This window comes from Euphorbia lathyris, chromosome 5 (assembly GCF_963576675.1).
Source record: "Euphorbia lathyris chromosome 5, ddEupLath1.1, whole genome shotgun sequence".
NCBI lineage: Eukaryota > Viridiplantae > Streptophyta > Magnoliopsida > Malpighiales > Euphorbiaceae > Euphorbia > Euphorbia lathyris.
Genome location: NC_088914.1, coordinates 18,787,784 through 18,808,076, shown reverse-complemented (window position 1 = coordinate 18,808,076; position 20,293 = coordinate 18,787,784). Strand labels below are relative to the sequence as shown.

The 20,293-nt window shown below is 36.4% G+C and overlaps 2 protein-coding genes across 9 annotated transcripts; both read right to left on the bottom strand.

The window, feature by feature from the left end:
- Positions 1–1,930: 1,930 nt before the first annotated feature.
- Positions 1,931–4,166, bottom strand: LOC136230214 (uncharacterized). Of its 2 annotated transcripts, XM_066019212.1 has the most exons (9): positions 3,985–4,166; positions 3,467–3,603; positions 3,301–3,384; positions 3,125–3,205; positions 2,874–3,013; positions 2,645–2,762; positions 2,489–2,558; positions 2,317–2,379; positions 1,933–2,249 (listed from the first exon to the last, which is right to left on the bottom strand). In XM_066019212.1, the coding sequence occupies exons 2-9, from the start codon at positions 3,526–3,528 to the stop codon at positions 2,172–2,174; spliced, it is 696 nt and encodes a 231-aa protein (XP_065875284.1). In that variant the 5' UTR covers positions 3,529–3,603; positions 3,985–4,166; the 3' UTR covers positions 1,933–2,171. The 2 variants fall into 2 exon arrangements, with proteins under 2 accessions (XP_065875285.1, XP_065875284.1); XM_066019213.1 differs by lacking the exon at positions 3,985–4,166 and having other exon boundaries at positions 1,931–2,249; positions 3,297–3,384.
- Positions 4,167–11,824: 7,658 nt separating this feature from the next.
- LOC136229244 (BOI-related E3 ubiquitin-protein ligase 1) lies at positions 11,825–17,303 on the bottom strand. 7 transcript variants are annotated; one of them, XM_066017898.1, is made up of 6 exons: positions 16,824–17,303; positions 16,678–16,737; positions 14,439–14,533; positions 13,761–13,923; positions 12,638–12,996; positions 11,825–12,535 (listed from the first exon to the last, which is right to left on the bottom strand). In XM_066017898.1, the coding sequence occupies exons 4-6, from the start codon at positions 13,864–13,866 to the stop codon at positions 11,978–11,980; spliced, it is 1,023 nt and encodes a 340-aa protein (XP_065873970.1). In that variant the 5' UTR covers positions 13,867–13,923; positions 14,439–14,533; positions 16,678–16,737; positions 16,824–17,303; the 3' UTR covers positions 11,825–11,977. The 7 variants fall into 7 exon arrangements, with proteins under 7 accessions (XP_065873970.1, XP_065873969.1, XP_065873971.1 ...); XM_066017897.1 differs by having other exon boundaries at positions 16,868–17,303; XM_066017899.1 differs by lacking the exon at positions 14,439–14,533 and having other exon boundaries at positions 16,824–16,929; positions 17,206–17,271.
- Positions 17,304–20,293: the final 2,990 nt, after the last annotated feature.

The following is a 20,293-nucleotide window of genomic DNA, read 5'->3' as shown; positions in this document are numbered from 1 at the left end:
TCTATCTTGTATCAAAGTTAATTCATAATTTCTTTTGAATATTGTTTCCGAATATACATGAAATATGGGTAATTTCATGGGTAATTTTCCCTAATAATTATAAGGGCCGTTTGTTTTATCTACTATTTACTGTTGTTATTTGTTGTTTGCTGTTACGATAAGTTGTTTGCTGTTGGAAAAAGATTAATTTTTCAAAAAGCAATATTTTCTACTTTTGTAAAAGGCCACTTTTCAGATATAAAAAGCAAACAAGATTCCATTAATCAAACACCTAAAACTCAAACAAGAACATGAAAATGAGCAACCATACAACCCCTAAGTGTATATCCCATTTGAAACTAACGTCTAAGGAAAATGTTTCATTTGAGAGGATCACACAACACATTTTTATAAATAATAGATGTACTCGGCTTATTTTATTGGAGGATCCATTTAAACGGAGTATTTTGTTTTAAATAATGGAGCATTCTTATTAATTGTTAGTTTCAAACAACTTTATCAGACGCGGATCGAACCGAGAACCGACCAGATCTTTAATCTAGGTTTATTAATCTTCAACAATCCAACAAGAACCGAGGTCAACCCAATACCCAACATCAACGGTCCAAACATTACCCGGCTTGACCTCGGTTTTTTATTTTCTTATTTTTTTAATTATTAAAAAAAGGTAAAATATAAAAGAAAATCAGTATTTTTAGAAAACTTTGAATCTTAACTCTCATTATTTTTATAATTACTGATTTTTTTTCTTCCTACCAAAATAATAAAAAGCGTAACTTTGAAATACTAATAGTTTGATGTGAATTTTTTTTATAATTAGACTAACACATGGTGGTGATGAATCCATAGAGCTTATTTGGTTCCACTTGGAAAAACAATTCCAATTTCCAAGTGATATATCCCTAGTTTATAATTTTAAATTATATATATATATATATATATATATATATAATTTATTTATTATATCATGCAATCCAACTGATCTGACTTATTTAGTTGAATCGAATGATCTATAACCGAATTATAAATCCAGTTTGATGTCCGATCCAGTTCTGACAATATTGGTAGTAGAATGACCACTTGGAACTATGAGAGCGTAGTATAAAACCTCCAACTCCTTAACTACCTACCACACTCAGGATAAATACGTTGAGGTAACTTTAACGATGACCATTGAAGTTTGGGTAAATTTCACAAAGGTTACTAAACTTCGTTTTATTTCAATAACGTCATTAAACTTTTACCTTTTTTTTTATTTCTATAAAGTTATTTCGATCAATCTAGACAAAAAAAATTCCTCAAATAGTGATGTGACAATCACATTGAGAAGAACCTATTTTTATACATAACATAGCAACCAATTTGTGCCGTGACAACTTAAAAAATAAATAATGAATAATATTTTTGACTTCCACGTAGCAGTTTCAATGAGTTAAAATAAGTAAATAAAAAAGATAATTTTTACTTTTTTTTTGTGGCCATCATGTCATACATTAAGTCATTTCCAACATGGTTGCACGTCACTATTTTAGTGATTGCACTAAACGTTGTTCGAAACCAAGGCTGCTTGGACCGTCTAGACGCTTGAAACTAGAAATCCGTTCCGATTTTCTCCGATTAGTCTCTCTATGCGTTTTTTTCACCCCTAGGCAATTTTTAGCCGCCTGGGCTCTACCTAAGCCACCTCGAACCCACCTCGACCGCTAGATGCTGCCTAAGCAACGATGAACAAAAATATTTTTTTATTGTTAATTTATTTTTTGCTTTATTATAATTCACTTTTAAGTTGTTTTCATGATATTGTTGTTAAAAATATTGATGTTTGTACATTTTTAAAGATACATGTTATAAATATTTATGTTTTTCTATATTAAATAATATTATATTATTACTTTTAGATAGTATAATACATATTTTAATAGAATTTATATAATTATGTATTGATTAACAAATAAAAAATATAAAAATACAAATCTGCAGGACCCTGTCCGCCCGATTAGCATCTAAAGTTTTTTAGAACCTTGGCATTGAATAATCTTATTTACAGAAAACCAACAAACAAATACATTTCAACAAGTTATAAACCTTGATTTCTGTTCAGCTTCCATGAGCAGTTGAGTTTGAGCAGCACCAGCAAATCATGAATGGCAAATGCAGTTAGATGAGTTTCACTAGATTCTTCGTCTATTATCAACCCGTGTTTTCTTCGATGCTGGCGCAGCTTCTAAATGCTCAGCACTCGACTCAATCTATAAAACACAAATATTCATTACTTCCTTTACACGTTTGAAAATATGTAGCATCAAGATTGTTCACCTTATTGAGCTTTTCTCTCACCAACTTAACAGTATGATTCATTGAGTTGGAAGGAAAATACTCCTGCAAACAATCACAATACAAGTAAATTTAGCACAGCCCTATCTAAGAATGACCCTAATTCAGAGAGTCGAAGAGAGTTTTCTCCGTCAAGAGAAGCACGAAAACCAACCTGATCAGAGGAAACTCGTGTAATAGGAGGATTGTTTATCTGAGGCTTGTGATTTGATTCTGCAGAGCTCCTGAAAGGGGTAAATCCAATATATCTAAGTAAACCTAAACCTACAAACGATAATTTTATATAGGAAAACGAGTTCGAAAAACCAACCCAAACTGGTTATAGTCTAGATGATGAGAAATGTAGTCTGTTTGGGGAGCAGGTGCGCGCAACAAAGTCTCACTTGAAGTACTAGAGTTATGAACTCTAGGGCCATTGGATCTTCCAGCTGAAATTACAAAGAAATTATGTATAACATGTAAATCATTAACCGAAAAGATACTCAAATTAGCATTGTTTCATTAGCATAGATATAATATGTATGGATACAGAAACTAACAGTTCAATCGGGAAAGCACCTCCTTTCGTCTTCCCTCTAACTTGTCCTGAGTATCGGACAGGGTCTCAAATTCAGGCGCATAAGAGACTTGCAATCGATTTCCCAGAAAAACAAACTCATCCAGTTTTCTCTTTGCGAACCTGTAAATTAAGATTGATTCAATACAAGCCAAACTCAATTGTTAGACATAAAATCTGATTAAAAAGAAAAAAGAGGAAATATAAAGCTATGAATAGTGCAATTTCAATCACCTGGCATTGCTGACAAAACGAAATTTGATCCAATAAACATCAGTAAATGACTCACAATCCTCAGCATCCATAGGTTTAAGGCTAAAAACATAACAAAAATAAAATGAATATAGCACTAGCAAAAACACCTATAGAAAGAGTTAGAAGAACAGAGGAAGAAGAAAAGACTTACTTACTCTTCAACATCCCCATAGGAAGCGAAAAGCTTCAGCAAATCATCACCACAACCCAAAGCAGGAACATTTCTTACAATCAAATATCTGTTCCCAGAAAAGCAGAAAGTTCTTAGACTAAGAGTGACATTATTGGAAATGAAATGGCTTTAGAGACAAAAACACACACCTCGATTCATCACAGACAGTGTAAACACGAACCGCAGTAGGCTCATCTTTGTATCGAGGCATTGTTAATATTTGGAGCTTCCCTTCTCAAGAACTCAAATTATAAGTTATCATCCATTCATGCTTTGAGTTTGAGCACTGCAAATCCAAAATTGAGATTGAACCAACAATTCTAAACAGATAAGTAGACACCAATTTCAATGTCAGCCCTAATACACACCAATGTCACACAATTCTAATTCTAGTAGACACCAATGTCAATGTCAGCCCTAATCATCCCTATAATTTGGGCAAGTGAGGCTTATTCAATTTTCAAGAGCAAGCAAGAACAGCTACTCTCTGTTCCCAGACTTGTTTAACGTTTTACTATCCTTAGCATGAATTAAAAAGCAACATTATGGATATTGATCAATCATATTATACTCCAAGAATCATCAATTAACCACGCGAATACATCAGTAGCGTAGTCCACGCATCAAATCATGACAAAGATGCAGAAAGGTATGAAAATAAACATACCAAATAAGGAATGAAGGCCCCGATTGTTTGGATGGTGAAAACCCGAGGCTGGAAGGAAGAAAACGATGACTAGCTAGATTGACTAGAAGAACCGATTTCAAGTGTAGTGCAGGTTTTCCAAGGGGAGGGAGGACGAGGGATTTTGAAACAGGTTGCCAACAAATAAATTAGGGATTCTGAAATTTTATTTCATTTTAGGTAAGGTTGAATATATAATCAATATGCTCATAATTTTTTATACTAATAATATCTATACAAAAGTAGAAAGATTATTTTTTTAACAACATTAACCTTTACATATATAAAATTTTTAAGCAAGTCTCTACCGCCGTGCGAGTTTTAGGTCTCCGCCTCTAGTGGGAGTTTTTGTCGATCATTATTTTTTCTCGTTGCTTCTAATCGGAACCCGGTCACCTACTACGGGTTTGAAGTGCGGTTTTCTTTTCGTAGTGAGGAGGAGAGCTGCGATTCCCTGAAAGAAGGAGGGGGAGTCGAGAAGGTCTGGTGGTCCTGCAGCTTGGTGGTGTCGCCGGCTATTTGGGGATGAAGGGGGCGGTTCGGACTGCGGACTGAGAATTGGGCCTGGTGTGTTATTCCGATCGGAATTAAAGAAGGCAGAGGGTGAGAATCGAGAGGTCGAAATTCAGGGGTAGAGAAGATGGAGAGGAATGCCGAGAGAAATCAAGAAGAGGGGGATGAAGGGCTAGGGTTGGACTTGGGGCTGGTTGCTCCGGTGGAGGCCGAACCGCGGGAATGCCTATGCCTAGTTGGTCGGTTCGTGTCGGACAAAGTGCTCAATGTCCCCGCGATGAAGATCATAATGGCAAATCTGTGGAGACCAGACAGAGGTGTGACAATCCAAGAAATAGGTATGAATCTGTACACTTTCGAATTTTACCATATAATTGATCGTGATAGAATGCTAGGGGGAGGCCCGTGGAGTTTTGATAATTATGTGCTAGTGACAAATTACCTCCAGTTAGCTGAGAACCCAGAAAATGTCAACCTGAATTGTATGGAGATATGGGTACAAAAAAATTTATTTGCCTTTAGGTGCTATGTCAGAACATGTAGGAAAACAACTGGGTAATTTTATTGGGGAATTCAGGGAGTATGATGTGAACAACAGTAGTGGCACCTTCAGATCCTATATGCGGATAAGGGTAGCTGTAGATGTGACCAAGCCTCTTAAGAGGTTCAAAAAAATTCGTCGGGCTCAGGGTGACTGGCAATTTGTGAATTTCAAATATGAAAGGCTTGGTGTCTTTTGTTATCTGTGTGGGTTAATGGGTCATGCGGACCGTTTTTGCCCTCGGTTGTTTGAGCAAGGGGGGCAGAGATGAAGAGGGAGTGGGGAGAGTGGCTAAAGGCACCAGTACGTAGAGGAGGGAACCAAGGGGGGTCGAGGTGGTTGAGGGAACCAGGGCAGGGGGAGTAGGAGATGGGGAATTGCCTAGAGCAATGGGAGAGTTGAGGCTGAACACTAGACTAAATCGACATCCTGTCCATAACCAAACTACAAGGATGGTGTTTAGAGGGGGGTCAAGTGGTAGGTTTCTTGTAGAGGGAGATACGAGTGATGCAGAGGGGAGGGAGAAAGAGAATGAGGGGATTGATATCTACGATGACAGGAAGAGGAGAAGGGAAGAAGCAATGAGAGGAGGGGAAGGGACAGTATTGCATGATATTAGCAATCAGGGAAGACAAGGGCAGATGAGTAACACCGGTACTAAAGTGGGTAGCTCTTTTCTGCAGACAGATATAGAGCTTCCTTTGACGTTTGAAGAGGCGAGACCTGGAAGCCAGGTCCACCCGGGGCAATGAGTTGCATTAGTTGGAACTGTCGGGGGCTGGGAAACACTCGGGCAGTTCGTGCATTAGGGGAGTTAGTCCGGGCTAACAAACCTGATTTGGTTTTCCTAATGGAGACACTATCAGATGAGAATAGAGTTCGAGGGCTAGGAAGGAAGTTGAATTACAAAGGGGTTATGAGTGTGAATGCAAGAGGTAGGAGTGGGGGTCTTGCCGTGATATGGAAGGAGGGGATGGATGTGGAGGTAAAGGGGTATTCTGATCATCATATGGACCTGGTCATAAAAGATCCGGTTCAGGGAGTGTGGAGATTTGTAGGGTTCTATGGGCATGCAGAAAGAAGTAGACACCGAGAGTCATGGGATCTTTTGCGGAATGTGGCAGGATTGTCAACGCTCCCTTGGTTAGTTTTGGGGGATTTCAATTGTATCTTAAGTCCGGAGGAGAAATTGGGAGGTATAAGTTACCCGGTGGCGTTAAGTAGGGAGTTTGCGAGGGCGGTGGAAGATAGTGGACTTATTGAGCTTGTGGATGGGGGTAGTCGCTTCACTTGGGAACGAGGGAGGGGTACAGAGGGGTGGGTGAGGGAGAAACTAGATCGGGGGTTTGCAAGTGAGGAATGGTTCCTGAAGTTCCCGAACTATAAATTGAGGAATGTGATGTCACCTTATTTTGACCATCTTCCACTGGTATTGAAGATGGAGGGGAGTGAGGAGGGAAATATGGAAGGGGGCTTTCGATTTGAATATGCTTGGGTAAAAGAGCCGGGGTTTAGTGAGGTGGTTGAAGGAAGTTGGGGGAGTCAGAGACAGGCTGATATCATGAAAAAACTAGAGGGTTGTGCAGGTGCAATGAACAGATGGGGAATAGAATATAGAAGGAGGTTCGCGGAAAAGAAGATGGGATTGACGAAGAGAATGCAGTTCTTAAGGGACAAAGAAGGTAGACAGTTTGAGGAGCAATACCTGAACATAAAAAGACAGTTGAATGTGGTTCTAGAGCAGGAGGAACAATACTGGAAGTAGAGAGCTAAGGTCTTTTGGCTGAGGAGTGGGGATCAAAACACCAGATTCTTCCACTCGTGTGTAAAATCTTGAAGAAAGCAGAATGTGATTTCGGGTATCCTAGATGATAATGGAGTGCAGATTGATGATCCGGGTCTGCTGGGACAACATATCTGTGAGTACTTTAAACATCTTTTCTCTCCATCTATTTTTTAGCAGAATGATACAGTAAATGTCCTGGAAGAAGTAGTAACTGACGGTATGAACCAGAACCTTATTGCTCCTTTCAGAATCGAGGAATTCAAAGCAGCAGTTTTCTCCATGCATACTGATAAATCGCCTGGGCCAGACGGGCTTAGTCCAGGGTTCTACCAACATTTTTGGGAGTTAATTGTGCCAGACATCTTTAGGTCGTGTGTGGATTGGTTGGAGAAGGCACAATTTCCTGCACACCTAAACGATACAACAATTGTGCTAATTCCAAAAATTGAGGTTCCTTTGTCAATCAAGGACCTTAGGCCTATCTCCCTGTGTAATGTTTTGTACAAGATAATTGCAAAGGTCTTAGCCAATAGGCTCAAAGCCTATTTACCTGACATTGTGCATGAGAGTCAATCGGCTTTTGTACCTGGTAGGTCAATAATTGACAATGTACAGATTGCATTTGAGACTATACATCATATGAATAGGAAGAGTATAGGGAGAGAATGAGAGATTGCCCTAAAGATTGATATTAGCAAGGCCTATGACAGGGTAGACCGGGGCTTCTTAAAGGCAGTATTGGTGAGAATAGGGTTTCATGAGAAATGGGTAGGGTGGATTATGCTCTACATTACATCGGTAAACCATAAGGTATTAGTAAATCAGAAGCTTGAGGGACCAATATCACCAGGCAGAGGGCTCAGACAGGGTGATCCTTTGTCACCCTATCTATTTATACTGTGTGCCGAAGTCTTGTCAAAGCTAATTGTAAAATCTGAGTTGGAGAACAAGATTCAGGGAAGCAGGATATGTAGAGAGGCGCCATCAATTAGCCACCTCTTTTTTGCAGATGACATTTTCTTGTTCTTTGGAGCAAGTATTACACATGCACAAAACATTGTTGACATTCTACATGAATATGAAGCGGCTTTAGGACAGGCGATAAATCTGAACAAATCAGGAATATTTTATAGTAGAAATGTCCAGGGAAATCTGCGTGAGGAGATTGGTACAATGCTAAATGTTACCCAGCCGCTTGATACGAGCCGATATCTAGGGCTGTCGTCCTTGATTGGCAGATCAAAACGGAACATTTTTGCATTTCTAATCGATAGGCTCAGAAAAAGATTTGGAAGTTGGGGGTTCAGGTTTCTTTCTAGTGCGGGTAAGGAGGTTTTGCTAAAATCGGCTGCACAGGCTCTACCAACGTTCTGTATGAGTACGTTTTTTATCCCAAAATCCATCTGTGTAGAATTGCAACGAATGATGAATTCGTTCTGGTGGGGAACGAAAGAGGGCGGTAGGAAGAATCTGCATTGGTTTGATTAGGCCACTTTGTGTCGAAGGAAAGATCAAGGAGGGCTAGGGTTCAAAGATCTTCACTTGTTCAATCTGTCACTATTGGACAAGCAGGGGTGGAAGCTGATTAATAGTCTGAATACTATGGTTAGTCGAATGTTCAAAGCTAAATATTTTGCTACTAACTCTTTTCTGTCCTCCAAATTAGGCAATAATCCTAGTTTTGTTTGGAGAAGTATTTGGGGGTCTATTGATTTGTTAAAACATGGGATAAGGTGGAGGGTGGGAGATGGGAATTCAATACAAGTATGGGGGGCCCTTGGATCCCTTCGTCCCAAAATTATACTATACATTCGTACTGTATTGAGGGAATGGAGGGGGTGAAAGTAGCAGAGTTAATGAAGGAAGGGGTTAGGGAGTGGGATGTCGAAAAGATGTAGGATGCTTAAATGAGGAGGAAGCTAGAGAGGTCTGTGCTATAACGTTGCCAGTAAGGGTTACAGAGGATGTCCTGATGTGGAACTTTACGAAGGATGGGCGTTACTCCTCTAAATCCGGCTATCGAGCTTTCGAGCAAGTTCTCTATGACAGAACACCAATAGAAGGGTGGGAGAGGGTTTGGGAAATGTCAATTCCACCAAAATGGAAGGCGTTTGTATGGAAGTTGTGTTCAGGGTGTTTACCTACAAGAACAAATCTGGTCAGACGTCACGGTCCGATGCCTCCTGAATGCACAATTTGCGGAAGGGAGGAGGAAACATGTCAACATTTATTCTCACTATGTTCTTTTGCAGGTAATTGCTAGAGAGAAGCGGGAATTCCTCAACCAGAATGCGTGCGGAAAGGTGATATGTGCGATATGGAGACAAAGGAACAACTACCTATGAAACCAAAAAGAAGTACCGGCTGCCGAATGCGTGCGGAAAGGGAACCTATATTTGCAAGAATGGCGGTCAGCGAAACAATTAAACCCGCCGGGAAGCAGAGGCACAGCAGCAGGTATTCAACGCGGAATCGCGTCGATGAGAGTAGATGCGCAAGGCGCGGATGGAGTGAGGGTAGGAGAAAGGAGCGGAGGGGGGTAGTGGACACGACAGAGAAACGATATCGCTCCGAGGTCGTTTGATCAAGGGGAGGAGACCGCGATTGGGGCGGAACCGCAGACGAACGCAGCAACAGAACCGCAAGTTGCAGACAGTAGCGGCAGTAACGGACTGCTTTGTTACCGACCTGTGACGAGTTCAGGAATATATCAGCAGATGGTTAATTGGCGGAAACCGCAACAAGGATTCATCAAGTGCAATACGGACGGAGCTTTATTCAGAAACCCAAACGAGGGAGGAACGGGGGCTGTAGTGCGAGATGATTCAGGCAATTTCCGTTGTTGTTTGAGCCAAGTTCGGACAGGTACGTTCTCCCCTATGTTAATTGAAGCTCTAGCCGTTAGGGATTGCTTAGTTTGGCTTGTCGGAACCCCATGGGAGAAGGTTGAGATAGAAACAGATGCAAAAGTAGTAGTTAATGCAATCTTGAACCGCTCAAACGATCTAACCGAATTTGGATTAGTAGTTCAGAATTGTATAGAGTTGTAGCAAATAACCGAGAATTCTCGGTTTCATATGTTCCTAGATTAGCGAATGAGTCTGCTCATGTAGTAGCAAGGCATTCCCGTTCCAATGCTAATTATTATTTTTCAAATGCAATGCCTCAATGGCTGTCAGATGTGTTTGAACAGGATCTGCGAACCTGTTCGTTTTAATTGAAGGTCTTCAGTTTGTTTCAAAAAAAATAATATCTATACAAAATTAGTTACTCTTTTTTTTGTGCACGTGACAAAATATTTTGTGTAGTAAGCACGAATTTTGACTTGATGACATCCTTGATCCAAATTTTTAACTCGACATATCCATTTGCATTATGAGTGGAAAACTACTTGAAGATTTTGGCGGAGGGACTAGGAGCATGGTATTGGCACATCTAATGTCAGAAGTGTCCACGTAGATCTACTACTCTTTTTAATGAATTAGATCAACTCAAACCTTCAACGTATGAATCAAACTTGGATAACAATCACGAGTAGAACATCTCTAACGGTATCCACACGAACTAAGAAATGAATGAATCAACGAGGTAAGTATTTTATGTTGAAAATTAGAGAGAGATTTCCTATTTTTCTTAGTTTTATAGGTCAAATACCCTTGTGTGCATTTATAAGGGTGTTTTTTTTTTGTGAGGTTTATAGGATTATATTTTCTTTAATTGCACTTGTGATCTCATGCTTTATTTATTAATTAGTATTCTGATTAGGTTAACTTAATTTAATAAGAAATATAATTATTAATTAATTATATATATATATATATATGTCCTTTTAGGACTATAATTAATTTAATTAGTTAATTTATAATTATAATCTCGTTATAATTACACTATAAATCAATTAAATAATTTATTTTAAATCATTGTGCAATTTTCCGCCCTCTCTAATTTTCCTTAAAATCGAAACAATTCTAAATTACTATTTCGTCATTTAGTTTTAATTCTATGTTTTCCGCATTTTCCTGTATTATGTATTTTTTTTTCTCGTATTTGGCGTTTTTCACGTTTTCTTCTTATTTTCCTTTTTTTCCGTGTTTTTACTGTATTTTGTATTTTCAGGTATTATGTCTTTTTCATGTATTCTATGTTTTTCGCGTTTTCTACGTTTTTCACGTTTTCTGTTATTTCTCTTTTTTCCTGTTTTTCGTATTTTCCCTTTTTCTACGTTTTTCTCATTTTTGTGTTTTTCTCATTTTCTGCGTTTTCCACATACCATGTTTTTTCTATTTTTCGTATTTTTCTATGTTTTCTTATATTCTACTTTTTTTTTTCCTGTTTTTCACGTTTTCTTTCTATTCTATATTTTTTTGTATTTGTCGTTTTCCCTCTTTTCCATGGCAAAAAAAAAAAAACAACCTAATGAAGGAATAGGTTAGGAAGCTATTTTGTTCCTAGTCTCTTCCGCGAATCAAACGAGCCCTAAGAGATTGACACACTTTTCTTCTTTTTCCTTTGTTCAGTTGATGTTTCTATCACGATTGGTCCATTTTTCGAGCTTTACAATACTCGTCTTGAATTGTGGGGATAGTTTAATGACTTCTCATGGCGAGGGACCATTTTCTCTTTCTTCAAACCAAACCGTCATTTTCTATTTCTCCGATACAAGTTTACAATTCATTCACTCCATTTTCAACTTGAAGGGGAGTAATGGAAGAATAGCAGTCTGTATTGAGCTAGGAGTGTTCCTGTAAATGATTTGTAATAGATGTTCGTATTAGATTAGGGCAGAGTCTTGAATAATAGCAATAATATTCGCCCAGTTGGAGATTAAAAATAAATTACTGTTGAATCTAGACTTACTAAAATTTTAAAGCGATCAACATTCTGATAAACGACCTGAGACTCTAGTTAACCTTAAAAGGTATACTTTTAAAGAACATAACTATGAATATCAGAATGGAAGAAAAAGATTGCAGCATCAAAACTTCTGCAGAAAATCACCCATGTTTCATTTTTTTAAGAAATATATAGAGTTTACTCCATATACAAACTCATATTTCAAGGAATAACACTCCGGCATCCACACACCAACGAAACGATTGCTAGCGACATTTTTAGAGTGATTTCTTGTGATTATGTTAGGACAAGTACACTTGAACACTAGAAGTTTTGATCAACTGGCATACAGGACACACATTGGTTAACATATCACAGTCTTTACATAAACATAAATGCCTGCAAGGCATCAACAACATGCAAACCTCCTTTGATTTGCACGTCCGACAAGTCATATGTTCCTTCAAGCCCTGGTAATTCCTCGAGAGCGGTCTTCCGGTTGCAGCCCCAACTGGGAAGTTCAGGAAGTTGTTAGGGTCAATGTACGAAGCGGCATCATCAACCTCGCTATCCCCAAATCCTTCCTTTCCTTGATCAGCACCTTGTGATATTGCCTGTTGAAGGTTGCTCTTAAGAACGTTGACAACTGACTCATTGTATTTTGCTCTGTAGTGCCAATTCTGTGCTTCCATAGCCACCTGCTTTATTCGATCGATCAATTCTTTGTTTTTACGATTCATGTTCTCTATTTCGAGATCTTTCTCACGCAGCTTCTTGTTTACACCTTTCTCAATAGCAGAAACAAAAGAAGCAATATGTCTCTGTTTCATGTCCCTCACCCCCTTAGCGAGGTGCTCTTCCTGTTCCAAGCCAAAGGGACTGATGTTAATAAAACACTGTAATAGACAATTGAGAAATCCACGAACACGAACAAGTTTGGATTATTGTAGTTGCAGTAATACCTGAATCTTGATATACTGGTCGAACTCTTCTTTCTGCCGATCAAGCTCAGACCTGATATTATCACCAAGGGACAAGATCATTGATGGTGCTACAGTCATACTTCCACTTGCGGAAGTGACAGTTGAGTTGCGTTCATCATCATCATACGATAACCGTAATCCTGTTGATACAGGGTTAGGATTTGGAATGCTTGCTGAGCGATCAGCTTCATCTTGAATGTTATAATTTAAAGAAATCTGTAACTTTTGCTGTCTATTGAAATCTTCTGCTTCCCGACCCCTTTTATTGGGCCGAAGCATAGGTGTCATATGCTCATTCCCGAAATAATTCACTGGATCAACACTACATCCAGCTGGGACTGATGATAAAAATTGCATACCAGTATCAGTAAAAAGTACACTAAATTAAGAATTATAATAATACCCAGAGAGACCACACATCAAATCAGAGGGAGGAGGGGGGTGGGGATCCTATGATGTAAACTGAAACTAAAAATATTTGTAGCTCACGCATCAAACAGCCCATAATAATCTCAAAACTCGCAATTGTTATTTTATTATCTTATACTCATGTCATGATGTGCCGTTATGCTTGCCAAAGCTAAGACTACAACTAGCAAAAGACAATTCACAGTTTAAACCTTCATATTCCTAGTATTTAATGAATACGAAAATGCTCAGGTTCCCAACCTCTCCACACAACTTTAATGCCCCATTAATTTTCCTTCTTATTCAGATTCCAGATATCTAGAAAAAATGGTATTGGACAACTAATAACAAGCACAATTAAACAAATCCATAATCCTTCAGAACCAAATTTCAACATCGAGTAAATATACAACAATCATTGAGTAAATATATCAAAATTGATAATTTCTCATCAATTTTTTTTGTCACATATCTACACCTCATATGTTGAATCACTACAGAAGCAAGTTCTACTTTGCCACTATCAACCAGAAGACAACTTCAGAAAATATGTCGGACTCCAGAAGTCAATCACTATATCAATTTTCAATCATCAACCAGCAACATACACATTCAAACACCAAACTGAATGAAGTCCTATGTACAGGTCACAAAAGAAAACACATCTTGTAAACTATGGGAGACAAGAACTCACAATTACCGAATAACTGCAGCTGATTTGAAGGATTAGTCTGGTACTGTATATGATTATCATCCACAAAAACTGGAAGCAGAGGATTATTGTTGTTGCCTCCCAACATTTTCTAGTTTAATGTAATTGTCTGGCGTCCGACAAAATAAATAACCCCAAACTAAATCTGCAAATAAAAAATCATCTTTCAGCAACTAATTTTTCAAATTTCAAGACCTTTCAGAGCAACAAATATAATCAGCACTTCAATCAATCAAGGGAGATATAGATAGAGAACAATATGAATAATTGACAGGAATAGAGTTGAAAAGGAAACTAACTACTTTGTCTCGTTGAAATCCAATACATTGTAAAGGATAACAATTGCTTTCCCATTGGAAAAAGAGTAAAACAGAGAAATTAGGAAAATTACCCAATGAAGTAGGAAGAAGGAACTAGGAAAGAAACACATAGTTTTCCAACATAATGGACATGTAAAAATGAAAGACTGTCTGGTTTATGAAAATATCCTAAACATAACGCACTTCTATATTTGGAATACAAAAAAAAAAAAAAAAAAAAACTACTACAAAAACCAAAACAGTAATTTATGACAAATTCCTTGCCTATTCTTGTTAGAAATTTAGGCTTTATACCCACCTGTTTTTGGTAATTAATAATCGCATCAGACAGTCGACTTACATGATTCAGTAGTATGGCAAAGCCTTCGCATTAAAAATTTCAAACAGAAATGTGAATGCCGCAGAGAAGATATAATGCAAAATCAGACCAGACACCTAAAAAAAGAGTGGAATTAAAATAAGGAAAAAGTACAAAAATAAACCTTGTGGTTTAGGTCATTTTCAAACATAAACCATGTGGTTTAAAAATTGACAAACAAGTAACTCGAGGTTTATTCCGTTAGCAAACACATTCCAAAATACCAACGGTGTTAAAAAAAATGATGATGTGGCATTTTTAGTAAAAAAGTGCAAAGGTAAGCTTAACGTTGAAATTTTATCTTGCAGGTTGAAAACCAAGAAGTGCTTGCAAATTTTGATGACATCTTAGCAAATTCAGATGCATTTATGGTGGCACGTGGTGATCTTGGAATGGAAATTCCGATTGAAAAGGTTTTCCTAGCACAGAAGGTGATGATTTACAAGTGCAATATACAAGGAAAACCAGTGGTTATTGCAACTCAGATGTTGGAGTCGATGATCAAATCCCCCGACCGACTAGAGCTGAAGCAACTGATGTTGCTAATGCAGTTCTTGACGGCACTGATTGTGTTATGCTGAGTGGTGAAACAGCAGCTGGAGCATATCCAGAACTTGGTGTTCGGACAATGGCAAAAATATGTTTAGAAGCAGAAAGCATACTTAACTACGGTGACGTCTTCAAAAGAATCATGGAGCACTCACCTATACCTATGAGTCCATTAGAGAGTTTGGCGATTCAGCGAAAGCAACTATCATATTGATCTTGACCAGGGGAGGAAGTACTGCAAACCTGGTCGCCAAATACAGACAGGGATGCCTATATTATCTGTGGTTGTACCTGAGATTCAGACCGATTCTTTTGATTGGTCGTGCATTAATGAAGCTCCGGCAAGGCATAGCCTTATTTATCGTGCAGTAATGAAGCTGCAATTTTATATGCAGGATCTGCTAGAGCTTCTAATGAGGAGGAGACAACAGAAGAAAGTCTGAAGAGAGGAAGAAAGAGGCGTGAGAGAGTGGTGAGTTGAGGGAGATGATGACTGTGATTGCTAACCTGTTTGTCAACTTTTAAACCACATAGTTTATGTTTGAAAATGACCCAAACCACAAGGTTTATTTTTGTACTTTTCCCTTAAAACAATTATATTTCTCTGAAATCCACCTTCCGAAAATGGATCCCATCCAACATTTCATTTTCCCCTACAATTATCACTAAATATAGCAAGAAAATCTACATCTATCTATCATATTTTCTCCTCAAACCTCTAATAAGTTTCATTTTCTTTCACTATTTACCCTAAAGTTTTATCATCTTTTCAATGACATGGATGTGCCCAAAAAAGGAGATTGATAGAAAACGCGCATTATCATTGATCAATATTCTATTTGAAGGTTGAGGCAAAACATTCTGTTTTGACCAATAAATAGGTTCCCAAAAGCCCGTCAAGTGAGAATCTAGAGAATATATGTGAATTGAACATCGTATTGAGAAAAGGTCTGTTAAAAGTGAAGTTGCCTTGTAAAAGAAGTGGGAACTCAACTATCTGCTAATAGCTTGAAAGGGTTAGAAAATGAGAAATTCCTGTTCTACAAGAGTCTGGTTCGTTTAACAAAAAATACAACACAGAGTGGATAAGAAGCGAAGTAATCAGACCATAAGCATTTATCTGCTCGTTAAAAAAAAAACTGGAAACACATCAACAATTAAAGACCATATAATTCCAAAATCATGCGAGGAAGCATATCACGGTCACCAAATTGTATTTCATCATTCTCACAGGTATCAGAAGAAAGAAACACATTAGAAAAATGGGATGAGAAACTCCTTATATATAAAAATACAGTCACCTATTAGTGATGTTAAACCAAAGAATGATAAGAAAGTAATAAAAAATAACGATAAAAAATAACGTTTCGAAGGAGATCAATTTATATATCAAAACTTGATCCAAAAACAAAATATACAGTTTTAAACAAATCTATTCAAACAAGCCCCAACTAAAAAATCTAGATAAATAAAAGATAGATACGTGGATTCAAAGCATATCCAAAAAATCCTAACAGAAATTGCACAAAGATTGATTGTGATCCTATTTGGAGATGATCATCACTAGATACGGTAAATCAAAAAATTATCCGTATCTCATCTATAAACAAAAAGATCATTTAGATCTTCCGATCAATCATCAAAACAACAAAGACGAGAGAAACCAAATAACCTGAATAGACAAAACGGGTAGATTCCTATCGGAGAAGAACACGAAGTGCCTCAACAGATCCTGCAAAAACCAACACCATCGCCAAAAATCAGACTCAAAAATAAATAAACACCAAGATACAATAAACGGAAGGACAAGAAATTTACCAGCCAAACAGGGGGGGGGGGGGGGAACCAAAAAAACAAAGTACCTCAAAGCAGATATCGGTTTTTAGAATCCGATCATGTAGGATCTGAAACTGAAACAAGCCGTCTAAATACAAAACAGAAACAAGAATAGTAATAGGAGAAGGTTAATAATAATGTAGGGCAAAAGATAGATGGAGAAGAGAGGGGGAAGTTGAAGAAACAAATAATTGGTAGAAATGAATGAATAATAAAAAAATGAAAGTACTGTTGTGGTGGTAGTATAATTTCTAGACTTTCATCTGTTTCCCTGTGTTTTCTCTTTTTGCCATGGAAACAGGTGAAAAAGAAAGGAAAGGAAAGGAAAACGTCTTGATTATTTACAGGGAAGAAAGGGACCCACCTCTGCCACTGCACAGAAGTGGAAGATGGAAGAAAACTGAAAAAAAGGAGGAAGATGGAAGAAGGTTTCTTTGATCAAAGTCTATCCACCCAAGAAAAACAAAACCAAAGAAAATGTTTTTTATAATTTATAATATATTATTTTCCACTCGCCGTCTCCGGCCACCACCGTCCACCTTACGCCAACCACCCACCCGCCACCAAACTTTGTTTTATTTTTGAGCTGTAAATCTTTCACCCGATTCGGTATTCAGCGGTTGAAAATTTAAAAATTGTCTAAATTTAAATATTGTGTAAATTTAATGGGGTAAATAATTATAAGGTTCTTACGTTTTTACTTAACACGTTAGTAAGTCCATTATGTTATTATAAGGTCCTTAAGTTTTATCGTAATCAATTCTTTAGTCCTTCCATCTGTTTTTGTAAATGAAAGTCCAAATTTATCCCTAGTTATATACATTAAAAAATTAATCTTTTAGTTTCAAATTTAATCTAATTAGTTTTAATGAAGTTTTTGAACTACATATACACCGAAATTAATATACTTGAAAAAATGTATTATTAATTTTCTTAAATTGTAATTATTTTTTTGGTATACATATCTTTAAAATAATATTAAATATTATTATAATTTTTTTTATAATTTTTTAAAAATCATATTTTTTTTCTTCATTCGTAAAATTTATTAGAATTGTAAAACCTTTTTACAATGATAGTTTTACTCCTATTTTAATAATTTTTTAAATATTTTTCATTTATTTTTTGGTCAATAGATTTTATGTTATTAAATTAAAATTCTATAATTTTATAAAAATTAATAAATCAATTACTTTATATTGGAGTTTATAATGTAAAGATTGTGATTATGTAGGAAAAAAGAAAAAGAAAAAAATATAAAATATGAAAAATAGATGTTTTATTATTAAAACATAAAGTAAAGGGTAATTTTGGTATTTTAAAATTTATTTAGTATAGTTTGACCATTGACCCAAGCATAAGGACTAAGGAGTTAACAAAAACAAAAACTCAAGGACTATATAATTATTTCTAAAAACATAGGGACTAAGTAGTATATTAGGTAAAAATACAGGGACCTTATAATTATTTATCCAATTTAATACTATGGATTTTTATTGCTATATTTATGATTTTTTAATTAAATGTATATCCATAATTTGGCACTTCCTTCCTTTCCAAATAAATAATACTAAAAATTCAATAAATAAATAATTAATAAATAAATATTATATCACATTGCTGGTCCGCCTTAATACTGAACAGTGGTTTTTCTATCCGCTTCATTAGAAGACAAGCTAATAGCTTTGCCCATGCTCTGGCTCGGGCAGCTAATCATTATGCTAGTCATATATATTTTGATGTTTTCCCGTCTTTTATTTCTGATTCTGTATTGAATTTTTGCCGGTCCTTTAATGAAAATTTATCTTCAAAAAAATAAAAATAAATAAATAATACTAAATTCAATTTCATCAAAAAAAAAAATAATAATACTAAATTCAATGGATGAGAGAATTTAGACCGATGTGTTGTTATTAATTCGTAATTTATATTTTGAGGGAAATAAATATACATGCCCATAATTTAGTTTATGCATATGTATTTTTCCTTGTTTTTGGTAGAAGGATATTTGGTTAGGATTCGAAACCGACAAATTATTTAAGATTAAGTTCGGTTCTCAGGAATGAAATGAGAAGCGACTAAAAAAACCCGATCATTTTAATAATTTTTATAAAACCTTAGAAACAGAAAAACAATGAGAAATAAAGAAAGGAAACAACGAGAAATAAAGAAAGGAAACCCGAACAAATTTTAATAAAACAACTTCCTAAATCTACTCGTTTGAATAACTTTAAAACAACTTTCTAAATCTACTCGTTTGAATAACTTCTACTGCCTATTTAGAACAACCACTCCAATTATTTGCTCTACTTCTGCTATGTTTAAATTCCAATCTTATTTTCCACCTAACATCCCTGCTTATGATTATTTTCTTCGTTACCGAATCCTATAACAGATAGATAAGCTTTAGACTCGTCACTGACTCAAGTAAGATGCATATGCAAGGTTGTAAAAAACGATAGGCGCTAGTCGAACGGACAGGGCCCTCGAGGATTAGTCGGGGATTAATCGGGATTAACCAGATTTTTATTTTTGTATTTTTTATTTATTAATCAACAAAATTATTATATAAATTCAATTAAAATATGTATTATACTGTTGAAAAACAATATTATAAAATTATTTAATATAGAAAAACACGTATATTTGGAACATGTATCTTTAAAAATGTGCAAATATCAATATTTTAACAACAATATCATTAAAACAACTCAAAAGTTAATTATAATAAAAAAAAAATTCACAATATACAATGATTTTCTTCATCGTCAATTAGGCGGTGCCTAGGCGGAGCTATTGGCTAAAAAACGTCTAGAGGGACTAATTGAAGAAAATCGGGACAGATTCTCGATTTCGAACGCCTAGGCAGTCGAGATGGCCTTCGTTTTGAACAGTGCATTTATGACTTCGATCATCAAGTTTAATTCTTTTCTGTTTAGGGATGCACATGTGCAAACGAGCCAAAAACTCTGAAATAGTTTACTTTTGGTTTTGATTATGTTCACCTCTCCTTATGTACCATATCTTTCATTGCCTTTTTATGTAACTTCGGTTCGAAACATGAGTCGTCCATCTAACTGCCTCTGGCCATAGTGGTTTCATCATCTCCTTCGACTTTGTTGAATTCATTTGACGTAAATTCTTCTCCTCTGCCAGTTCTTAGTCCGCATATGGCTATATTCGCTTCTTTTTCAGCAAAACTTTTGAAGGTTTTGGATGTTTCAAAAGTTTCTGCTTTATCTGCAAGAAAATAAATCCATGTTTTCCGAGAGAAATCATCTACAGTTACCAACAAATACATCTTGCCACTGTAAGAGATTAGAGTGATTGATTTACAAAGGTCTCCATGAATTAACTCTAATTTCTCTAATGCCCTCCACTTGCTTCTTCAGAAATTTTCTCCTTTGATGTTTTCCCACTTTGCACAATTTGTCTGTTTCTTTCAGTCAGCC

Coding starts and splice junctions, on each gene's coding strand:
- LOC136230214 (XM_066019212.1), bottom strand. CDS start 3,528: ATGCCTCGATACAAAGATGAGCCTACTGCGGTTCGTGTTTACACTGTC. Junction 3,206..3,300: donor TCCTATGGGGATGTTGAAGA/GTAAGTAAGTCT, acceptor TTATGTTTTTAG/CCTTAAACCTATGGATGCTG. Junction 2,559..2,644: donor CTAGACTATAACCAGTTTGG/GTTGGTTTTTCG, acceptor TACCCCTTTCAG/GAGCTCTGCAGAATCAAATC.
- LOC136229244 (XM_066017898.1), bottom strand. CDS start 13,866: ATGTTGGGAGGCAACAACAATAATCCTCTGCTTCCAGTTTTTGTGGAT. Junction 12,997..13,760: donor GCTGCAGTTATTCGGTAATT/GTGAGTTCTTGT, acceptor TTTTATCATCAG/TCCCAGCTGGATGTAGTGTT. Junction 12,536..12,637: donor ACCAGTATATCAAGATTCAG/GTATTACTGCAA, acceptor GGCTTGGAACAG/GAAGAGCACCTCGCTAAGGG.